General features: G+C 41.0%; 1 protein-coding gene across 3 annotated transcripts in view; it reads left to right on the forward strand.

Annotated features, from left to right (window-relative positions):
* Positions 1-211: 211 nt before the first annotated feature.
* Positions 212-16427, forward strand: part of LOC141091126 (alpha-1,4-N-acetylglucosaminyltransferase-like) — a 72886-nt gene continuing 56670 nt past the window's right edge. The window contains exons 1-2 of one of the 3 annotated variants that reach the window (XM_073576515.1): positions 212-243; positions 404-503. In XM_073576515.1, coding sequence (XP_073432616.1) covers positions 227-243; positions 404-503 — 117 coding nt within the window. In that variant the 5' untranslated portion in view covers positions 212-226. Of the gene's footprint in view, positions 244-403; positions 504-672; positions 825-1901; positions 2012-16427 lie in introns of those variants that run through there. The other 2 variants (XM_073576518.1, XM_073576516.1) reach the window with 2 other exon arrangements.

The following is a 16427-nucleotide window of genomic DNA, read 5'->3' on the forward strand; positions in this document are numbered from 1 at the left end:
AAAGAGCAGTTCACAGCCGCCCAGAAAAGGCATGTCTGTTTCCTGAAGAGATGGGTTTTCAGGTTCCGACTGAAGGATCCGAGTGTGGTTGATAGCCAGACGTGTTGGGGCAGGGAATGAAAGAGGATGGGGGCTATTCGGGAGAAGTCTTGGAGGCGGTTGGGTGAGGAGCGAATAAGTGAGGAGGAGAGAAGGAGGTCTTGGAGGATGGGAGATTGGTTCAGAGATGTATGGAGGAGACAGGTTGTAGATGGCTTATAATCAGATGGATTTATTATGGTTATTCAATGTGTCCATTAAAAATTACTGCCTGTCTGTGATTTTTCAATAAGCTCAAAAGAAAAAAAATCAAGTTGCCAATCCTGATCAGCAGGCTTTAAAGTCTTTTTATGTTGCTGCCCAGGCTTCCTCATAAAACCTGCAGCTGTGACCTGTTGCAGATCATTACACCTTGCACAGCAGTGGGACATCACAGAGTCTTTTTCCATTGCCACAATCACTGGGTAAGTTTTTCCCACCTGTAAAGTGCAAGCTCTAATGGTCAGGGGGGTCCTTTCATTCTCTCTCCTCTATGTACTTTCTGCACTTTTCCTTAAGTGGAAAGTCCCTTTAACCATTCAATGACCAGGGAATTTCTCCTTGTTTGTGCTGTTTTTTTTCCCTCACCCTTCTGCTAAAAGCCATAATTTTTTTTTATTATTTGTGTCGACATGGATATGTGAGAACTTGCTTTTTGTGAGACGATATAGATTTGAAAGACACCACTATTTCTTACCATACCATGTATTGAAAAACAGAAAAGTATTTCCAAGTGCGACTAAAAGGTGAAAAACAAATAATTCTGGCGTTGATTTTTTTTTTTTTATGGTGTCCATTATGATAAGGACCTGGAACATGTTTTTCAGTGCGATTACTCTGATAGTAAGAAAAAATTCAAAGCATATTTGCTATTTAAGTGATGGGAAAAAAAATCATAATTTAGCAAAAATTTGTTTTTGCATGTATTACTTTTTTAAAAGACATATTTTTTATTTTTCTGTTGATAGAGCTGAGTGAGGATTTTTTTTTGTGTGTGTGGGGCACAAATGTTCTTATTGATACTAATTAGGTGTACATTACATACAACTATATAATTGCATTTTATTTTTTAAAATAGGTAAGGTGACCAAAAAAATTTTAGTATGACTTTTTTAATCCTTACAGTTTAGCATATGGGATAATTAATTTTATATTTTGATAGATCAGGATGTGACAATTCTTTTCCTTTTATTTTTATTGGGTGAAAAAGTTGAGTGATTTATTTATTTTTAAAAAAATTTTTTTAATTTATTTTAGTCTCCTTAGGCTACCTTCCCATGATTAGCTTTTGGTGCATTTTTGACAGTGCGTATTTTTTTTGCGGCATCAAAAAACCATATTCTTAAAGTTCAATGGGATTTATAGAAATCTCATACTTCCTGTGCTTTTATTTTACTCATGGTAAAGTGACCTGCGGGCATTTCAAATCTGCAACACGTCAATTCCTCTTGCGGATACACTGAATTTTCTCTGCGGATTTTCCCTATAGACTTGCATTAGGTGCAGAAAATCCTCAAAAATTGACGTATTTTTAGTGCATTTTTCAGGCAGAAACGCATCAAAATCGCACGTAATCTGCACTTAAGTTTTTTCAAACTCAAATACCAGGAATCACAAAAAAAGCTGCTTTATTTAAATCATTACGCACCAAAAAGAGACAAAAACTGCCGAGTTTAAAACATGATAAAATTACATATAAAAAAAACTTGCAACAAAAAATAACCTAATGTAAAAAATAGGTAAAGAAATTCTGCACTGTCAAAAACTCCCCAAAAGCTCATAGTGAGAATGTAGTCTTAGGAACATAGCTTAACAGGAGCACCAAGATGACAGCCATGGCAACTAAATGGTTAACAGCTGTGGGCTCAGCTCCTAATGTACTATGGTCAGCTGCTGAGTCCTCTACACACTTGTGAACCTCGGAGTCCAAGAGGTATAAGATTTTTTTTTTTTTTTCTTTCTATCTTTTCTAAATTTAGGAAATTTGCATGTTATTGATTGCATTTTAAAAATTAAAAATATTCTGTGTGGGGGGGAATTATGTCAGTTCTGCTCTATTTGGGGGGTTGATTTTTTCTAACTTTCATTTTTGCATGGTACTTAAAGTTTAAATTACATGTTTTGTTTGTTCTATAGGTCATTAAATTAAAACTACATTCAGTATACATATAGTTTATTTCTATATTTTATTACTTTTGCAAAATAAAACACTGAGAAAAGTTGAAATTTTTATTGGTATTATTTTTGGGTACATACTACTTTTTGATTACTTGTTATTCCTCTTATGAAATAGGATAAACCAAAATTACATCTTTTATTTCTTGTTTTTTTAAATCTTTACATTGTAATCGTCTAAAGTGCATGATTACTTTATAGCATGGTCCATTATATACACGGTAATACCAGTTCTTAAAATTTTATTCACTAAGACTAAATTTGTTTCAAATCAAATGTTATCATCAAATTTGGGCAGTTTTGCATATTTATTATATTTGAATAATATGTTGAACAACCCTGGGCATAATCAGCATAGTTCATTTTATTTAAGAAATTTAATTAACATTCATACAGCTTCCCCCTTTTTCACTATTTTAATCAGAGAGAAAAATAACGGCATACTAATACCATGCTAGTTGCATCCTTGTGATGTCTATTTTTCACTGATGTTTTAATAGGACAAGCTTTGGAAACTTCCATCGTTTTTGTTTTGTTTTTTTTTGTTTTTTTTCTTTCGTATGAGAAAAACAGATGGCTTGATGATAAAAATTGACACCATGATCAAAAATTGATGAACTCTAATCCAGCCTGCAGTTGAAAATGGTCCATTTTTTTTTATGGGTGCAAAAATTAACTGACCTGTAAACTTGCCCTAAAACGCAGTAATTCTCAATGCCATCCTCAATGGTAGCTGCGAGCAGGGATTTCTATGCTCAGGATATGGAGCATTGTATAATAAAAACTGATCTATTGCCATAAACATATATTAGAAAGTGATTAATCAAATTTTGAATTGTAAAATAAAATGTAGTGGTGGACATTCATATTAACAAAATAAGACTGAGGCGCCACAATGATTAGCTGGCTGCAGAAAACAAAGTGAAATTGTGTGTTGAGCGCAGGTGTATCGAGGAAGTGTTAAGGGTCAAAGATGACTCACTTCATTCAAAGCCAAAGTAAAAAAAGCATAAAATCTTATCTTATTAACAGGTCCACTTATTTGATCACCTTTGTTTGCTCTGTGTTCCATTAGCAATTGTGTAAGCTTGAACTAGTTTGATGTTGAATGTCAATTTTAAAGACTGCATATACTGTAGGTGATATACTGGGAGTTGTTCACACTGCGTTTCTGCAGTGAGCCTGGTGATTCTACCAAAATCCCCCTAGAAATGGGATTCAGGTGAATCCCTGATGGGACTATAGACTGCAATGATGTGAACCAAGTTCAAATCAACTCCGTTTGTGCTTTTTTCTGAAAGTGTCCAAGTTTTCAAATGAAGAGCTGTGCGAAGGTGAAAAGAGTAAATATAGTGCAATTGTTTTTCTTGAATGTAGAAGAGCACAAGCTCCTTTGTACTTCGTTGGTAGCTCCGTCAGCAATTAATCTGAACTCCATTTCTTTGAGGATTCAGGTGGGGCCACCCAGCGTCCGACTGGAGCACCTTGGGCCCACCAGAGAAAATCATTCTTGGGGCCCACTATGTAGCTACAAAGAAATACAAGACCATCAATTGTGTGGTAAAACGCGCTAATATCAGGGTATAATATAAGGTAGTACACATCTTAATTATGTAGCAGGAGTTGGGGTAGCCTCCCTCATAGAATATAAAGCAGCCCCCTCATTTAGTATAATTCAGCCTCTTCATAGACTATAATGTAGCCCCCTCATAGGGTATAATGCTCCCCCCCTCATAGGGTATAACGCTGCCCCCTCATAGGGTATAACACTAGATAGATAGATATGGGATAAATAGATCTATAGATAGGGTATAAATAGATAGATCTGTTGTGAACTCATTTTCTGGTCTGCCTCAGGTTTCTGGTGAGGGAACTGTTTGTGCTGAAAGAGGAGTCGTGAGTTCTCTTTTCGGGCTCTCTCTGGTGGTGGCAGGAGGTAAGGAAGCTGATCTAATTAACAAAGACCTGCCACCTGATAATGAGGACGACATTTGGACATCTGGAGTCTCAAACTGGATTTAAGACAGCCTACTCCCTATTCCCATGCTGGTGATTTTTTTTTTCCTGCCTCCTAAGGTCTTGGTTTCCAGCTCAGTTCCTGTCTTCTCAAGCTAAGTTTTCTCTGCTAATGTTCACATTTGATTTGGTTTTGTCTATTCAGTTTTTGTGTGGACAGCTAGCCAGCCCGGCTGGGGCTGTGCTGAATTTCCACTCTTATGTTACTGTATGTGCCAATTTGCTTTTTGTCCCATATTAGATTGGCCTCTTTTTACTCTGTTCTCAGAATATGCCAGAGTGCTGATATAGTGGCTGAAGTCTAGTGACTTCAGGGTTTTTTTTTTGCTATCAGAAGTGTTGGACATTTTTTGCAGGGTTTTTTGGCGTGATTGCAGACAGTATCTTTCCTTTCCTGTCCTTTCTAGTTAGTGTGGGCCCCATCGTTTGCTCAGCCAATTTTCCTACCAGTGTTTGTGCTTTCATCTTGTTTCACCATCAATACATGTGTGGGGGCTATCTATTCCTTTGGGGTCTGCTCTGGGGCAGTTTAGATTTCCCCTTTTCTTGCTTTAGGCTTATTTAGTCCTCCGGCTGTGACGAGGCATCTAGAATCATCGTAGGTACGCTCCACGACTGCTGTTAGTTGTGTGGATAGGATCAGGGGTCTGCAATCCACATAGTTACCAACCTCTCTGGTTTTTTGTGACTTAGCTTGGTTTTGTTTTCCTCCTCGGTGACCCAATCATAACATAGATCTATGGATAGATGGATAGATAGATATAAAGATAATAGATATATAGATAGCTATATAGAGGTAGATAGTTATAGATAGAGATAGCTATCTATTATCTTTCTATCTCTATATCTCTTGATCTATCGCTATATCTATCTCTATATGTAAGATAGAGATGGATAGATATAGAGCTAGAAAGATAGGGGATAAATAGATCTATGGATAGATGATAAATAGATAGATATAAAGATAATAGATATAGATGGGTATAGATAGTCTCTATTCTCTCCATCTGCCAGACACACAGCGGGTGCACGATGGTGACATCATCGCACACTGGCTGTGGGTCAGGAGCAGAGTGGACTGATGGGAGAGAGACGCTCTCTCTTCCACTGCAATTGAGGGTGGTGCCGGCTGCCTAGGATAGGGGGGCGGGGCCCCGGGGAGTGGAGACCGAGAGTGAATATTCATTTCTCTTTAGTAGCGGGGACAGGGGCTCCTGCCTCCTGACACCCGCTGCTGCTCCGAAGGGCACGGGCCCCCATAGCAGCTGTGTGGCACTGGCTGGGGGCCCTTGGAGCAGTGGGGGCCCTAGGCAACTTCTGTCCCTGTATGTCAGCAGGTGCCAGGGTCCACCGGAGAATCCTCCGGTTCTCCGGTGGGCCAGTCCGACGCTGGGGCCACCCAAAGGCACTGTCGAAACACGGTATGAAGAGCTTACAAATATTAACCTAAAAGAAATCCTAGTAGAAGAATGTGAAACCTAGAACAAAAGTGGGTATCATCGAATGGCTAAATGTAAAATGTGTACATATACAAGGTAGTACGAGATAAGAAACTCAGAAACACTAGGATTAGAAGAACAGTATCAAAATGTATTGACATAAAATATATACAGTATATATTGATAATACACATAGTAATTGGTGAGAGGAACGGCTGTGTATAAGGAAAAAGAATGTACTGTATAAGGGGATAAAATGGAACATAAAGACCTCCTATGGAGACTTGTCTCTCTCCCTATGCTACATTCCTTAGGTAAATAGGTCTGTAGTCTGTTAATAATATCAGATGCAACTGGTATAGTGTATAACTAACCAGTGTGCACAGAGGCTCAAAGTTTACGGAATAGTAACCTGGGTCAGCAACCACAATCCGAGCATACGGAAGAATCACCGACACCAAATCCAGGAGCTGCCAACATTAAATAGCCACCCCAGAACAAAAGAGAAGTGGAATAACTAACCCTGACCTGACCAGGATGGAGAAATGAGGATGAATGAACTCAAGGAGATCAACATCCAACACTGCGGAGACACCATCACATGTTTCTCAACGCAGTGATTCTAGAGCAATGCCCCCTTCCCTTATGGGAAATATGTAAAAACATGCAAAACACAAGCCGTGGAGACACCATCACATGTTTCTCAATGCTAGCAATGACTAGCCAGGTCTTTCTCCGGGAAGGAACAACCACGGGAAGGGCAGTCTCCAATGAAGGAAACCACCTATGCCAAAACATGGTATCCATCCACAGACAGCTGTTTCGAGGTATTGCCCCTCTTCAGTGTGGAGTAGGAAACTGGCCAGAAGGAGCAAGGTTTTTACATATTTCCCATAAGGGATGGGGGCATTGCTCTAGAATCACTGCGTTGAGAAACATGTGATCGTGTCTCCGCAGTGTTGGATGTTGATCTCCATGAGTTCATTCATCCTCAGTTTCCTACTCCACACTGATGAGGGGCAATACCCCGAAACAGCTGTCTGTGGATGGATACTATGTTTTAGCATAGGTGATTTCCTTCATTGGAGACTGCCCTTCCCGTGGTTGTTCCTTCCCAGGGAAAGACCTGGCTAGTCATTGCTTGCGTTGAGAAACATGTGATGGTGTCTCCGCGGCTTGTGTTTTTGCATGTTCTGACCAGGATGGAGGCGAAACCATCCTGTCCAGAGTCAAGACAAACTCTATGTCAAGATGAATTGTTGCAGTTCTGAGGTCAAGCAAGGTTTAATTTGCTTCTAGATGGCAATTTCCAATAGAGTGCCAATTAGTGTTGAGCGATACCACCCGATACTGAAAAATATCGGATCGGAATGGATCGGCCGATCTAAAAAAAAAAGTATCGGGTATCGCCGATTCCGATCCCGGAAGTCCCATTCAAGTCAATTGGACAGAAATATCGGAATTAAAAAAAAAAAAAAAACCTTTCTTGCCTGTTCGGGAGGGGGGAAGCGTGTGGGCGGTGCAAGGGCAGAAACTGTGCGTGTCTGTCTGTACGGGCCTCTCGGTGGTCTATACGGGCCTCTACCATCATCCAGCTAATGTGTTCAATGTAAAAAAAAAAAAAAACATGCTACATATATACTACATTCGTACAACATATATACTACATTCGTACAACATATATACTACATTCGTACAACATATATACTACATTCGTACAACATATATACTACATTCGTACAACATATATACTACATTCGTACAACATATATACTACATTCGTACAACATATATACTACATTCGTACAACATACATATACTACATTCATACAACATTCATATATACTACATTCATGCTACATTCATACAACATACAGCATACATACATACTACATACATGCTACATATATATTACATTCATACAACATACATACTACATTCATACATACTACATACATGCTACATATATACTACATTCATACAACAAACATACATAGTACATACAACATACATCATACATACATACTACATTCATAAAACATACATACATAGTACATACATGCTACATACATACTACATTCATACAACATACATACTGCATACATAGTACATTCATACTACATACATACTACATACATAGTACATATATACTACATTCATACAACATACATAGATAATACATACAACATACATACTGCATACAATACATACATATAGACATACAGTATATACAACATAGAGTACATACTCACCATCACTTGTCACTTTGATCCCCGAAGCCAGTGTCATCTAAGGAAAAATATGAAAATAACAAACAAGCCATATACTCCGTGATCCGCAGAAATCCACGCGTGAGTGTCCCACGCCGATCTCTCGTGGAGAGCATCAGCTGATGCGACCGCTCTCTACGGGGCTCAAGGAATCCAATGACGGGAGGTAGGTGTCCTTCCGCACTGTATTCCTCCGCCACTGTAAAAAAAAATAGTCCCTGGTCTCACTATATGGCAAATGCTGCGTGGGAACTTTTTCACACAGCAATGCCAAAAGTGAGACCAGGGACTATTTTTTTTTTTTACAGTGGCGGAAGGATGCCTACCTCCCGACAATGGATTCCTTGAGCCCCGTAGAGAGCGGTCGCATCAGCTGATGCTGCTGCTCTCCACGGGATATCGGCGTGGGACCCTCGTGGATTTTTGCGGATCAGGGTAAGTATATGGCTTGTTTTTTATTTTCATATTTTTCCTTAGATGACACTGGCTTCGGGGAACAATGTGACAAGTATTGGTGAGTATGTACTCTGTTATATGTACTGTATGTCTATGAATGTATTGAATGTAGTATGTATGTAGTATATATGTTGTATGTATGAATGTAGTATATATGTAGCATGTATGTAGTATGTATGAACATAGCATGTATGTAGTATGTATGAATGTAGTATGTATGTTGTATATATGTAGTATGTATCTTGCGTGAATGTAGTATATATGTAGCAAGTATGTATGTTGTAGGAATGTAATATATATGTAGCATGTATGTATGCTGTATGAATGTAGTATATATGTAGCATGTATGTATGCTGTATGAATGTAGTATGTATGTAGTTTGTTGTATGAATATAGCATGTATGTATGCTGTATGAATGTAGTATATATGTTGTATGAATGTAGTATATATGTAGCATGTATGAATGTAGTATATATGTAGCATGTATGAATGTATGTTTTGTTTTTTTGTTTTTTTTTTACATTCAACACATTAGCCGGATGATGGGACTACTACTGTCCCATCATTGGCTAATGTGTCAATCACTGTCCGTGTAGCAGGCATCGCCCGATGGGACTTGTAGTCCCATCGGACGATGCCTGCACACACACAAGACCCCCGGCAGGCCCGCACAGACCGCCGGCACAGGCCCCCGAGAGGCCCGTACAGACCCCCCGCAGTCAGCACAGATCGCGCATCATGATGCGCACAGACCGCGCATCATGATGACGTCATTTCAGCAGCCAATCACAGCCATGCCAATAGTTAACATGCCTAACAGGATGTGCCCACACTTCTGAGGATTCCCATTGGCTGGATCAAAGCGAGTGGGCTCATAACATTATGGGAACTTCCGATTCCGGTATCAGATATGAAAAAAGTGTTGGAAGTCAGTATCGGAATTCCGATGCAGCTAATATCGGCCGATACCTGATACTTGCGGTAACGAAATGCTCAACACTAGTGCCAATTCATTATATGCCAGATGCATTTAAGCACGCTAAGATTTTTTTCATATAGACTTGCAAGTATTCATGAAAAGTTAATATTTGTGATACTGTGTAAAGATTTGATTCACAGCGCTACAGTATTTGCTCAAAGAGGAGAACCTTTTAAGAATGGTTTTTCATACATATTTCCTGAACTGAAATCTTGAATGTTTTAGAAAGTGCATACATCTCAATAAATTTTGTGCATTTCAGTTTGTCTTTAGCAGAAGTAATGTAAACTTATCTGTTATTAGCCACACTAATCCCCAGCCACTTTTGAGAAATGGTAAACAGTGGGAAAAGTCACAAAATATCGAGCAATGATGTCATAATTAGTTGCATTTTGATCCAATAAAAGAAGCTCTAATGTTATAATTTTTTCATTGGGTAGTATCATGGGTGCTGTGCTGCAGTGTGTTGATCTTTATATGGCTGTGTTCATCAGGACTTAGGCTATGTGCACACTGAGTTCTTTGGCTCTGCGGATTTTGTAGTAAAAACCTCAGATAAATCCACAGGACTAAATTCCTACGGTTTTGCCTGCGGTTTTACACCTCATAATTAGTGTTGAGCATTCCGATACCGCAAGTATCGGCCGATATTAGCTGTATCGGAATTCCGATACTTAGTTCCGATACTTTTTTCATATCGAATACCGGAATCGGAAGTTCCCATAATGCTAGGAGCCCGCTCGATTTGATTCAGCCAATGGGGATCCTCAGAAGTGTGGGCACATCCTGTACGCATGTAGGCATGTTAACTACTGGCATGGCTGTGATTGGCTGCTGAAATGATGTCATGATGCACTATAAAAACCGCTGCAGCCGCCATTTCTGGTCACTCTGCTGTGAATTCAGTTAGGGACAGGCTGCTGTTGAAGACTGTGAGGGACAGTTAGAAATAGTAATTCTAAAAACAATATTGTGCTTTATCCAGGCTACATAAAACACCACTGTAGCTTTCTTTTGCCTAGCAGCAGTGTTCACAGCTGTCTGCAAGGGCTGTGTGAGTGCAGACCCACGCTGTGTAGTGTGTCCTGCAGGCACGTCTGCTTGTAGGCCGCCCAGCGTGTGTCTCTGCCTCATACACATTTTTCTTTTATTGCTGCTTTTTTTTTTCTCCTCTATAGTGTGCTTCCATACGTATCCATATACGTTGGTTGCAAACACTAAAGGAGTGGACAGCGGAGCCTTTCAGCAGCCTTTCAGTGCTATAGCCCATTTCTCTGCACTGTTTTTGGCTGTCTGATAGGTCTCTCTGTGTGTGAGTGCAGCTCACGTTGCAGTGTGTTCTACAGCCACCGCTAGCTGTAGTCCGCTCAGCGTGCGTCACTGCCTCATACATGGTCCTTTTTTTGCAGCTAATTTAGCCAGATTTTTGCTCCTATATTAGTGTGCTTCCAACCGCATCCATTGTCATTGGTTGGTTGCAAACACTATATAGGATTAGATAGAGGAGCCTTTTTGCTGGCTTGTGCCCTTCAGGGCCAGCCAGACTAGTATCACCCTATTTTTTGGAGCCTCATCAATTGCATTGTAGGTTAGCTTCCTGCATTGTAATAGCTCCAAAAAGTTTGTGATACTATAGCTTTCAAACTTTGGTCATATCCTTTTCTCCCCCCCCCCCCCCAAAAAAAAAAAGGAAATAAAGTTCACCAAACACTCCACTTTACAGTTGTCTAGGCCACATTAGATCATATTAAAGTGTAGTACACACACTCTTAGCCAAATTAGTGTTTCTTATACTGGTTAGCAGGTGTTCAGGAATAAGAACACTAAGCCACCCCTTTTTTACTTTTCTGCCTATCTTTATCAGTCTACCAAGATGAAGAAGGCAGGGAGTAAGGCACGTGGCCGTGGAGTTTCACCAGGGAGAGGACGGGGGGATTCAGCAGGGAGAGGACGTGGGGATTCGGTGTCTGCTGCGGCCACCAGTGACCCAGCATCCCCCACTTTTACCAGGCAACAGTCCTTCATGCGCAGCTTTGTAGGACCTCGCCGTACTCCACTGCTGCGTGACGAATAGAGTTGAGCGATACCGTCCGATACTTCAAAGTATCGGATCGGAATGGATCGGCCGATCTTAAAAAAAAAAGTATCGGTATCGCCGATTCCGATACTGGAAGTCCCATACAAGTCTATGGGACTTCCGGTATCGGAATAAGAAAAATCCTGTTTTTCCCTTGTACAGCCTCTCTGGGGTCTGTACTGGCCTTTCGGGGGGCTGTGCCGGCCTGCCAGGGGGTCTGTGCAGGCTCCGGTGGTCTGTGCCGGCCTGCCGGGGGGCTGTGCAGGCTCCGGTGGGCTGTGCCGGCCTGCCGGGGGGCTGTGCAGGCTCCGGGGGTCTGTGCAGGCCTGCCGGGGGGCTGTGCAGGCTTCGGGGGTCTGTGCAGGCATCGTCCGATGGGACTACAAGTCCCATCGGGCGATGCCTGCTACCATGACAGTGATTGACACATTAGCCAATGATGGGACAGTAGTAGTCCCATCATCCGGCTAATGTGTTGAATGTAAAAAAAAAAAAAAAAAAATTACATGCTACATACATACAACATTCATACTACATACTACATACATGCTACATTCATACTACATATATACTACATACTACATGCATGCAACATGCATACTACATATATACTACATATATACTACATATGCATTTGGAAGCCCAGATACTGGATCTAAATGTGCAGCTGGCAACACTGAGATCCATAGACAATATGGAAAGGAGCCTTCTGCTCACTGAGCAGACGCTCAATGGGATAGATGAGGGGGGGATGCTAGGTTGAAGCTGCAGGACAATGAAGCAGCTAGCTGGGTGACAGTTAGAAGGCGGGGTAGAGGGAAGAGCACCAGGGAGGCTAGTCCTGATCTGGCACACCCCAATAAGTTTGCAAAGTTGGCAGATGAGGGGAGTGTTAGTGCAGGAGTAGCACTGCTGCAGCAAGGCATGTCCTCTGAAAGCCGGAGGAGTGTCTTCTCCAGTAAGGGGGGAAATAGGAGAGCAGGGCAGGCCAGACAGGTTCTGGTAGTGGGAGACTCAATTATTAGGGGAACAGATAGGGCAATCTGTCACAAAGACAGGGATCGTCGAACGGTGTGCTGCCTACCTGGCGCTCGAGTCCGACACATCGCTGATCGGGTTGACAGATTACTGGGAGGGGCTGGTGAGGATCCAGCGGTCATGGTGCACATTGGCACAAATGACAAAGTTAGAGGTAGGTGGAAGGTCCTTAAAGATGATTTCAGGGAATTAGGCTGTAAGCTTAAAGCAAGGACCTCCAAGGTGGTATTTTCAGAAATACTTCCTGTACCACGTGCCACGCCAGAGAGGCAACGGGAGATTAGGGAGGTTAATAAATGGCTCAGGAATTGGTGTAGGAAGGAGGGGTTTGGGTTCCTGCAGAACTGGGCCGACTTCTCAGTTGGCTACAGGTTCTACGCTAGGGACGGGCTGCACCTCAATGGGGAGGGTGCAGCTGTGCTGGGGGAGAAAATGGCTAGAAGGTTGGAGGAGTGTTTAAACTAGGGACGGGGGGGAGGGTATTCCTTTTATAGGAGGGGAAGACAGTGCAGATAGAGACCTGGGCACAAATAATGACATTGGGGGTGGGGGTGGGGGTGGCATGGGGGGTGGGGTTAGAACAGTTAATAATTTAAGAAAGAATAGAGGTACAGAGAGATACATAAAGTGCATGTATACTAATGCCAGAAGTCTCGCCAACAAAATGGAGGAATTGGAGTTAATGTTGTTGGAACATAATTATGACATGGTGGGGATATCTGAGACATGGCTGGATGAGAGCCATGACTGGGCAGTTAATTTACAGGGCTATAGTCTGTTCAGAAATGACCGTACAAATAAGCGAGGGGGAGGCGTGTGTTTATATGTAAAATCATCCTTAAAACCCATCCTTCATCATAATATTTATGAATCTAATGAAAATGTAGAGTCCCTGTGGGTAGAGATAAGGGGAGGGGGGAAAAATAATAAATTACTGATAGGGGTTTGTTATAAATCTCCAAAAATAATGGAAGCTACAGAGAATATCCTCATAAAGCAAATAGATGAAGCAGCGACTCAAGGAGAAGTCATTATTATGGGGAACTTCAACTACCCTGAAATACATTGGGGAACCGAAACCTGCAGTTCCAGCAAAGGTAATAGGTTTTTGACTACTATGAGAGACCATTACCTTTCACAACTGGTTCAGGACCCAACAAGAGGGGGGGCACTGCTAGACCTAATATTATCCAACAGGCCAGACCGCATATCAAATGTAGGGGTTGGGGGTCACTTGGGTAATAGTGATCACAAATTAATAAGTTTTCATGTATCCTTTAATAAGATGTGTAGTAGAGGGGTTACAAGGACACTAAACTTCAGGAAGGCAAATTTCAAACGGATGAGAGATGATCTTGGTGCAATTAACTGGGACGATATCCTGAGACATAAAAATACACAAAGAAAATGGGAGACGTTTATTAGCATCCTGAATAGGATCTGTGCACAATATATACCGTATGGGAATAAACATGCGAGAAATAGGAGGAAACCACTATGGCTAAATAGAGCTGTAAGGGGCGCAATAAGAGATAAAAATAAAGCATTTAGAGAATTAAAGCAAGTAGGTAGTGATGAGGCATTAAACAAATACAGAAGATTAAATAAATTCTGTAAAAAGCAAATCAAGACAGCAAAGATTGAGACAGAGAGACTCATTGCCAGAGAAAGTAAAAATAATCCCAAAATATTCTTTAACTACATAAATAGTAAGAAGCTAAAAAATGATAGTGTTGGTCCCCTTAAAAATAGTCAGGGTGAAATGGTGGATGAGGATGAGGAAAAAGCCAATATGCTAAATGACTTTTTTTCAACAGTATTTACACAAGAAAATCCCATGATGGATAACATGATCAGGGATAAAAATTCTCCATTAAATGTCACCTGCTTAACCCAGCAGGAAGTACGGCGGCGTCTACAAATCACTAAAATTGACAAATCCCCGGGCCCGGATGGGATACACCCCCCGAGTACTGCAGGAATTAAGCACAGTCATTGATAGACCACTATTTTTAATCTTTAAAGATTCCATAATAACAGGGTCTGTGCCACAGGACTGGCGTATAGCAAATGTGGTGCCAATATTCAAAAAGGGGACAAAAACTGAACTTGGAAATTATAGGCCTGTAAGTTTAACCTCAACTGTGGGTAAAATCCTGGAGGGTTTTCTAAGAGATACTATACTGGAGTATCTGGAGAAGAATAACCTTATGACCCAATATCAACATGGGTTTACAAGAGACCGTTCCTGTCAGACTAATCTGATAAGCTTTTATGAAGAGGTAAGTTCCGGACTGGACCAAGGGAATGCAGTGGACGTGGTGTACATGGACTTTTCAAAAGCTTTTGATACGGTGCCACACAAAAGGTTGATACATAAAATGAGAACAATGGGGATAGGGGAAAATATGTGTAGGTGGGTTAAGAGCTGGCTCAGGGATAGGAAACAAAGGGTGGTTATTAATGGAGCACACTCGGACTGGGTCACGGTTAGCAGTGGGGTACCACAGGGGTCAGTTTTGGGCCCGCTTCTTTTTAACATATTTATTAATGACCTTGTAGGGGGCATAGAGAGTAGAATTTCAATATTTGCAGATGACAATAAACTCTGCAGGGTAATTAATACAGAGGAGGACAATTTTATATTACAGGAGGATTTATGTAAACTAGAAGCTTGGGCTGATAAATGGCAAATGAGCTTTAATGGGGATAAATGTAAGGTCATGCACTTGGGTAGAACGAACAAGTTGTATAATTATGTGCTTAATTGTAAAACACTGGGCAAAACAGTCACTGAAAAAGACCTGGGTGTATGGGTGGACGACAAACTCACATTTAGTGGCCAGAGTCAAGCAGCTGCTGCAAAGGCAAATAAAATAATGGGATGCATTAACAGAGGCATAGATGCTCATGAGGAGAACATAATTTTACCTCTATATAAGTCACTAGTGCGACCACACTTAGAATACTGTGTACAGTTCTGGTCTCCGGTGTATAAGAAAGACATAGCTGAACTGGAGCGGGTGCAGAGAAGAGCGACCAAGGTTATTAGGGAACTAGGGGGTCTGCAATACCAAGACAGGTTATTACACTTGGGGTTATTTAGTTTGGAGAATCGAAGGCTTAGGGGTGATCTTATTACAATGTATAAATATATGTGGGGACAATACAAAGACCTTTCTAATGATCTTTTTACTCTTAGACCTGTGACGGGGACAAGGGGGCATCCTCTACGTCTGGAGGAAAGAAGGTTTAAGCATACTCACAGACGCGGATTCTTTACTGTAAGAGCAGTGAGACTATGGAACTCTCTGCCATATGATGTTGTAATGAGTGATTCACTACTAAAATTTAAGAAGGGACTGGATGCCTTTCTTGAAAAGTATAATATTACAGGGTATATACACTAGTCTCCTTAATATTGCGTTGATCCAGGGAGCTAGTCTGATTGCCGTATGTGGAGTCGGGAAGGAATTTTTTTCCCCAATGTGAAGCTTACTGTTGCCACATGGGGTTTTTTTTGCCTTCCTCTGGATCAACATGTTAGGGCAAGTTAGGATAGGATATGGGTTGAACTAGATGGACTTAAAGTCTCCCTTCAACCTTAATTACTATGTTACTATGTTACATGCAACATACATACTACATATATACTACATGCATGCAACATGCATACTACATATATACTACATGCTACATACATACTACATATATACTACATACATACTACATGCTACATACATACTACATGCTACATATATACTACATATATACTACATGCTACATACATACTACATATATGCTACATACATACTACATACATACTACATACATCATACATACATACTACATGCATGCTACATACATGCTACATACATACCACATACATACTACATGC

This window comes from Dendrobates tinctorius, unplaced genomic scaffold, assembly GCF_039654945.1.
Source record: "Dendrobates tinctorius isolate UK_male_01 unplaced genomic scaffold, ASM3965494v1 ptg000049l, whole genome shotgun sequence".
Lineage (NCBI taxonomy): Eukaryota > Metazoa > Chordata > Amphibia > Anura > Dendrobatidae > Dendrobates > Dendrobates tinctorius.